This window comes from Cetorhinus maximus, chromosome 17 (genome assembly GCF_964194155.1).
Source record: "Cetorhinus maximus chromosome 17, sCetMax3.hap1.1, whole genome shotgun sequence".
Classification (NCBI taxonomy): Eukaryota; Metazoa; Chordata; class Chondrichthyes; order Lamniformes; family Cetorhinidae; genus Cetorhinus; species Cetorhinus maximus.
The window spans coordinates 92,316,519-92,324,951 of record NC_135895.1 but is presented as its reverse complement, the minus strand read 5'-3'; the positions used below and the strand labels follow the sequence as shown (position 1 = coordinate 92,324,951).

Here is an 8,433-nt window from a genome sequence, read left to right as displayed (position 1 = left end):
CAGCCTCGCCATTCGCAAGAAAAACTGCCTCTTTGATTCACTGAAAGCATTAATTATTACTCAATTAAATGCGAATTGTATATATACATATGTAACTGTTGTTGTCGGTCTTTAAGCTTTCTGGTATTGGTGTCCCAACCCCCCCCTGACGAATAGCTTCTTGGTCCTTGTAGTCCCGATCATCCCTTCAGACGCTCGAACTTGGCGCAGACTAAAAACAAAACTACAACTCCCGTGGTGCATTGCGGCGAGTGTTTTTTTTTGTGAGATGGGTTTGAGTTGACGTAACGACGGGTAAGAGGAGCTGAACGGGCGTTTCTGTTTGTTGCGTTGCGTCGCGTCGCGTCACGTCACGCAGGGGGTGGGGGCGGGGGGGGCGTTTGGCTTTCTTCCCGCCCCCAAACCCCCCGCCTCGCTTGCCTTTGTCCGTCGCCTTGCGTACGTCACTGGAGGGAGGGGGCGTGGCTTAATGAGGTTCCAACTCGACAGCGCGAGCGGACGGGATTCTCATGTGTGCGGACGCGGCCTGGTGCGTGTGTGTCTGTGAGGGGCAGGGGGAAAGGCTCCGGGGGGGACACTCCATGGGGAGCTGAGTGAGCGGCTGGAAGCGAGGGTGTTAAACCAACCACCCGGCAGCCGGTTGGAGGGAAGAACCACGACGATGTCAATCACTGTGAAAAGATGAACCAGCGGCACGTTTTATTTGTATGTTTGATTCTCTCGGTGTTGTATTGGTGAGTGTCCGTCCCGCCGCTCTTTCTACCGTCTTCCTATTAACTTTCCCCCCCCACCAGCCGCGAAGGGCTAGTCTTTGAGTTCCAGCAGGGCTAGGCCCGGCCTTGCAGCAGGGCGGTATTTCCCTTTTTTTTAAAGCAGCTTCACCTTATTTGAAATGAGGAATGTTTTTTTTTTCTCTGATTGAAGTTTCAGAATATGGAAAGGGCAGTGTCGACTTTTTTTAAAAAGAAAAAAAGATCTTGGCTTCTTGTCCTCTGCGTGGAAGTCGGTTCAAATCCTTGAATTTAGGTCACAGTTGTGTGCATTGTTGGTTTCTTGAAGCTGTTTTGGCCAGTCTACAGCTTTTTCCACTCACTGCTGTCCACTGAATGGTGTCAAAGGTTTAATGTTTTTTCTGGTGGTTCTTGCATCCCCCAATATCATAAATTCTATATACTTTCTATTCTGAATATACAGTTGGTGTTTTTTTACTATATTTAAAGACTGATGTGCTAATTGTAATATCTTGTCACCTGTCTCCTGACACGATGAAAGCCTTCCATTTTCACAATTTCCAAATCAACAGTCATTGTCAGCTGGCCATTAAAAGCTAGTGAGTGAGCTCCTCACCTGCCGTACAGGGGTTCCCTTTACTTTAATTCACTTGAATTCTATTGTGTGGTGTGAAAGTTGCTTTCAAATAGTCAGGTTTTCATGCAAGAGAGTGAAGATGATCAGAGAACTAACGTTTTAGAGGAATGGCAACAGAGATGGACTGCCTATATCTGCCTTTATGCCAACAACCGTACTTGCAGGTACTGATGGTGACTGAGGAGAACTTAAGCATGAAAGCAGTTAGAGACCTGGTAGGAATCTCTGCCACAGGGTTCAACACTACCAATTATAGTTAAGGCCACCGTCTTCCTTCTCTCAACTTTTTGGCCTCTAATTCCTTCAGGCTGGCATAGAGATCACCTGCAGTGTCAGCCAATTTGTTGTCCAGATCAAACAAGTGACTAACTGTCGAGCCAGGTCAGGGCTCTTTTTTTCCTTCTCGATAATTGTTTAATTTCATGGTTCTGCTGAATTTCCCAAAACATGGTGGCCCTTGGACCTATAACAGAAGTGGAGTATATAGAGATTGCGAATTGGCTGAAAGAGTCACCTCCAAATTGAGTTTTTGTGGTTGCCTGTTCTGTGTGAATGAAAGTCATGAGTGAGGTGGTACTAGTCCTAAATTTGGATTTCTTCTTGCCCCCAGTGTGGTTATAACATTAGCATATCTAGCATGGCCTCAAAGATAATCGAGTGTTTGTAGTTTCTTAGCTGTCCAAGTTCAGTTGGTATCACTTGTGTCATCTTGACTTTGAGATTTTTTTCATTAATCACCCATCTTAATGTTCCAATCTTAATAGCAGCTTGAGTCTGACTTGTGCATTAATCTCTCTTCTAAGACACTTCATATTGAATAATTTTTTTCATGCAAAAGGAGGTCATTAAATTAGAAGTGCCTCTTGTGAGCTTTCAGAATTTTCCCACATAGTGACTTCCATATAACTGTTCAGGAACACAAAATATCACAAAACAATACTAAGTGGGATGTAAAGTAATGTTTTCATGTATACTTCCAATTTTCGCTAAAAGAGACTATTTCCTGATTGAATTAATGGCCAAGACAATCAGGGATATTTATTCCTCAGCCAGCATTTCTAAATAGATTGGCACAGATTTTTCTGCCAAATTAACAGTGAGGCTAATGGCAAAGGGCAGATGCACAGTTAAGCGGGGATAACCAACAGTTGCTGTCCCAGTTGCTCTGCTCCACTGTTATTGAGATGCTGCTTTTGGAAAGCTGTGTGGTTCCCTTTAAATCCATGGAATGGTTGAAGTTGCTGTATTTGCCTGAAAGATATGAACTAAACACACCTCAAAGTCACTTCAAGTCTAACTACTCTTTTACTGACATCATTAAGTGTTAATTACTACCAAACAACCTCTCTGGTTTTGAATATTAACTATTGAAAGTGTGGAGTCCTGTTTCTCAGGTTTTAATTTTTGGAGGTTTTTAAAAATGATTTTCTCTCTCCAATCTTTTCTTTCCTTCCCAATTTCTCATTCTGCACCTGATTTGACATTGAATTCAGCCCCTCACAGTGTTTTGCTTTAATTTTGCAATCCTTCAGTTTGATTGGTAAGGAGATACCCTGTTACTTGCCTGGTTCACTCAAATCCCAGACACCCTGTTTCCCTTGCGCCATTATCATCTCTCACTTTCAGCAGCTTCCCAAACAAAAAATTTAAATGAGAAAATCTAACTAAAGGAAGACACTGGCCATTGCCCTGCTACTGCAAATTATGGCCTGATATCTGGTTGATAACCCATTGCTGTTTGTGGAACCTTGCTGTGGCTGCCACATTTCCTGTGTTACAATAGTGCCTAGAGTTCAAAGTACACCGTTGGCTGCAGCATCCTTTGGGATTACCTGAGGTGGCCAGAGGCACTATACAAGTTTCTTTCTCTGACAAGTGCTAAGCATTGAAGGCACAAGGAAAGTGCTTGTTTATGAATACTGGGAGTATTCATGCATATTCTAACTGCAGACTGTTTTGGAACTTGGGACTGCAATGCAGTCGATATAACTGAAAGATGGTTTAGGTCAATAGGTGATTATTGAATATTCCAGATGGACAGAGTAAAAGGGAAAGAAGATGTATTTTTATATGTTGGGCACTAGGTTGGAAGTAGGAAGGGAAAATTATCCAGTAAAATAATCAGATAGGGGATTTCTAACACATGGAGCTAAAACATCTACAGACCACCAGCTTGGACTAAGGGGAGGAAAATTTATCCACGTACACAGGTCACAAAAAGCTAGTGCACCGGTACAACAAGTAATTACAAAGGCTAATGTAATGTTCACCTTTGTCGCAAGGAAGCAGAGGGGGAAATTGTCTAATTTGTAAGCAACCTTGGTCAGACCCCACCTGGAGTACAGCATTTGGTTTTGGGATCCAAATCTTAGGAAAATTAAATATTTACGTTTTATAAAGCAATTTTCATGATTCCAGGACTTCCCAAGGTGCTTTACAGCCAATAAGGTACTTCCGAGTCTAGTCACGGTTTTAACATCGAGAAATGGAGCAACCACTTTGCATATACAAGGTCCCACAACCAGCACTAAGATGATGACCATTTAATTTGTTTTAGTGAACAGCGGTTAAGGGATGCATATTGAGTAGGCCACTGGGAGAATCTTTCTTGCTGCCCTTCAGATAGTATTTTTATCATTTGTGTCCAGCTGAGAGGGTAGATGGGGCCTGGGTTTAATGTCTGAAAGACTGCACCTCTGACAGTGTAGTATTTTCTCAGTAACGTAGTAGCAGCCTGGATTGTGTGCTCGAGTCTCAGGACTGACTTGAATCTGACTTTCTCAATTGGGTAAGAATACTACCACTGAGTTTGTTGGGCCTTAGAGGGGTTGCAGTGCAAATTCACCAGAATGATACTGGGATTTAAAGGGTTAAATTACAAAGACCGGTTTCATAGACCTGGTTTGTATTCCCTTGAGTTTGTGGTTGAGGAATAGTTTGATCAAGATATTTGAAGGGATTTAGTAGGGTATTTACCAAACTATTTCCTCTGGTGGGGGAGTCCAGAACAACAGCACACAAACTTAAAATTAGTAGGCTATTTACAAGTAAAATTAAGAAGCACTGAAGTGGAAATCTCGAACTCTCTTCACACATATGGAACTGGATGCTGGGCCAATTGAAATTTTCAAGATAGATATTTTCATTAGGTAAGCATATCAAGGAGGTACAGAACTGGCATGATCTGATTGGCTGAACTGGCTTGCAGTGCTGAATGACTACTCCTGTTCCAGAGACACCATTTGAAAAGTCTCAAAGTGTTAAAACAGGTTGATTTCCAAGCAAGTACAAGGTAATATGAAATTGGAAATAAAAGTAAGCTTTGTTCATCTTTTCAAGTAGCAGAGGAGGATGACCATGAGTAAGATTACACACCATTTCAGAAATATGTCAGAGTAACCAGAGGGGCAAAACGTAAGAGGAGCTGAGGACTGCAGCTTTTCAACTTTTCCAGCTTTTAAGATGTGAAATGTTAAACTGAAGAAATGCTTTTTAGTATCTTGGTTTATAGCAGGAGAATAGAGCCTGAAAGGTTGTTAATAGGATAATCAGAGACTAGTATGACAATGAATATTTCTTGAAGTGTTCTCAAAACAGCGACATGTCCCAAAGACAGATAATCTGCAGATTTCAGTACTTTGCTGAAGGCTCAAAATAACAAATCACTGGGGGTGAATAATATTTGTCCCAGAGTGTAATGAAGCTGGAAATTAAAATTGCGAAGATATACCATGAGTTGATGAATTCTGAACCACCTTGATGTTTTTGTGAAGGTGACTTGGATGGACAGTGGAAAACCATCAAGTATATTCAAGTTTTGAAAACTCCTTCAATAAAAGCTGCTGCTGAGGGTAAACGACTGCAGTTATGAGGATGGTGTTTAAAAACATTGTAGATGTCAGAAGCATGCAGATAGTTGGTAAGTTAGGCTTACTTCAAGATGTCAAAGTTTAAAACGAGTGAAAGAAGTTGAGGGTAGGTGTGAAGAAGAATTTGTAATTGCATGATCAATGCTCAACATGGTCTGGCAGGTAGGGCAGAAGAGTTAAAACCTCTTGAAATCATTCAGCATTCCATTTGATGATATTTTCAGGGGAATTTTAGGTTTTTTGTCTAGATGGATGAGCAGAGATGTGCAGAATTCACTCCCTGACTTGTCTGTCTCGTGATTATGCTGCAGGTAGTCCTTGTATAACTGATTAATTGTGTGCTTATTATTTAAGTTTATGGTATTTGACATCCTTATATCATAAATGGTTTTACTGTCAAGATGAAGTTGAATTCTCTTTTATATGTACCTATGAATGGTTTCTAGTTGAGTCCCTCGTGATTGACTTTAATTTTCAGCTTGTTAGGTGGCCTTAAACTGTCCCTGAATTATTGGTCATAATACTGCTCAACTTTACTCCTAAAATGCGAGTGTTTCTTGGCTTCTTTTCCTTTCAGTCGATGGTATGAATCCATCTTTACTCTGCCTCTAGGCACAAGTTGTCCTTTTTGTTTTCGTTCTGTAATTAAGCCAGTCTGTCTGAGATGAACAGAAAATGCAGGTCAGATTGCTTTGATGGAGAGAATGGAATAGTTACCCTTTTTAGGTGAAACATTAACTTTCTTTGCAGATGCTGATTAACCTGTTGAGTGTTTCAGCATTTTGTGTTGTTCTGATTTCCAGAAGTTATTTTTGTGTCTAGCCTCTTTGAACTTTCTTCTAACCCAGATTATCTATTTAGTCATATTTAGTTGTATTTTTAACTGGCAAAATGTGATAAATGCATGTCCATTTGTATCCGAATATCAAAACTATCCAGAGAATTCTGTTTTTCACATTTTCGTCTAAATTTGGCCCAGCTTTTTAATCTTGTAAATACACCGATCAGGCCTTCAATGCCCCTCTTCTGATGTGTTGGAGTTCCTGTGGATGTCCATGGCATAGCTTATTGCTTAAATGTTTTCTTGAGCGGCCTGCCAGCTTTGATGATTGAGAGCTCTAAAATAATCATAAATACAGAAAAGAGAAGAAATTTGGCCTTGATGACTGGCTCCAGGCTTGTGGTTTTCAAACCACAGAAATTCCTGCCTTAAGAATTCTATGCATCAAACATTTCCAGAATCCATTTATGTGGGCATTTAAGTGATAAATTGCAGTTAATTGCCCTAATGTGTACAGTATAAATATCACCTTTAGATCAATAAAGTTTTCATGCCATGCTTGTGCAATAAAGGTTTCAAAATGATGTTTTTATTGAGTGCCATTTCTAGGTCTTGTAAAACCATAGCATTTGCTAGTAAATTTGGTATAACTTATATTATGGAAAAAAGTAAATATCTTTGAAATTTCTAAATTGAGTTGCAATTAAGATTATGGCATGCCAAAAGTCAGTACTTGTTTGCATTATGCATTTTGCATTAGATTTTTCTTGTAGCAAAATGTAATTGAATTCTCAACTAATGGGCCCATTTTTAAATGTTTAAACACTGCTGTGCTGGAATGTTTAGTCTCACAAGCAAATTGACTGCATTACAGCCTAAGTCGTCTATTTATGGTTTGTACTAAATGTAGTTTTGTATGAAAGGTGAATAAATGGTTTTAGTAAATATCAACACAATGCCATCTTGCACTCAGACAATGTTCAAAACAACAGATTATTTTAACTCTAGCCATTCAAAACCTATTATTTCCCACTCTGCACATTTAGTTCTGTGGTGGTTCTTACTAATGGAAACGTGATGAAGCAAATATAAATCTGCCTGCTTGAACAGATTATGTTTACTAAATATCTCAAATGGTTTCTCAGCTATTCTTGCTTTCCAAAATTGCACAAGTTCACTTAATAGACCAGATTTTGCTGAGTTCGATTTCCTCCCCCTGCTCTCAAAATTGTGGTGCAAATTGCTGGAAGTCTGAGATGATAGTGGGATTCTGCAATCTTGGTTGAATGATGGCACCAATAGTCTGTCGTCTCAAACAGTGAGATTTCACGATTTGAGAAAGAAGCAGAGCTAATGACTGAGAAAAAGAAAGGGTGAATTAAAGTCAAATTGGATAGATAGAGAAAGAACGATTGGAATGAGAATGAGAAAAAAAATAGAGAACAGAAAAGTAAGAAAAATTAAAACATCTCTCAGAACAATTTACCACCTGCAGGAGTGAGTCTTCAGAGTCTTAATTACAATCATAAGAATTAGGAGCAGGAGTAGGCTACTCGGCCCCTCAAGCCTGCTCTGCCATTCATTTAAATTGTAGCTGACCTGGTTTTGACCTCGTGTCCCTGCCTACCCTCAATAACCTTTCACCCCCTTGCTTATCAAGAATCTACCTATCCCTGCCTTAAAGATATCCAAGTACTGCTGTCACAACCACCTTTTGAGGAAGAGAATTCCAAAGTGTCTCAATCCTCTTGAGAGAAAAAATATTTCCTCATCTCTGTTCTAAATGGGTGACCCCTTATTTTGCAACAGTGACCTCGAGTTTTAAATTCTCACGAGGGTACAACCTTTCCACATTCACCCTGTCAAATCCCCTCAAGGTCTTATATTTTTCAATCAAGTCGTTTCTTACGCTTTGAAACTCCAACAGACACGAGCCTCGCCTGTCCAACCTTTCCTCATGACGATCCGTTCGTTCTAGGTATTAATCTAGTAAACCTTCTCTGAACTACTTCCAATGCAATTATATCTTTCTTTAAATAAGGCGACCAATACTGTACACAGTACTCCAGATGTGGCCGCATCAGTGCTGTGTATAACTGAAGCATAACTTCCCTACTCTTGTATTCATTTCTCCTTGCAATAACTGACGACATCCTATTAGCTTTGCTAATTACTTGCTGCACCTGCATATCAACCTTTTGCAATTCATGCACTAGGACACCCAGATCCCTATGCATCTCAGAGCTCTGCAATCTCTCACTGTTTAGATGATATGCCTCTTCCTTTTTATTCATCCTACTAAAATGGGCAACCTCACTTTTTCCTACATTATAGTCCATTTGCCAGATCTTTGCCCACTCACCTAACCTATCTATCCTTTTGTAGCCTCCTTATGTCCTCCTCACAGCTTACTTT

At 40.1% G+C, this 8,433-nt stretch overlaps 1 protein-coding gene across 2 annotated transcripts in view; it reads left to right on the top strand.

Moving 5' to 3' along the window:
• Positions 1 to 578: 578 nt before the first annotated feature.
• suco (SUN domain containing ossification factor) overlaps positions 579 to 8,433 on the top strand; it is a 73,698-nt gene continuing 65,843 nt past the window's right edge. For both annotated transcript variants that reach the window (XM_078561573.1, XM_078561572.1), the window contains exon 1: positions 579 to 734. In XM_078561573.1, coding sequence (XP_078417699.1) covers positions 682 to 734 — 53 coding nt within the window. In that variant the 5' untranslated portion in view covers positions 579 to 681. The remainder of the gene's footprint in view (positions 735 to 8,433) is intronic.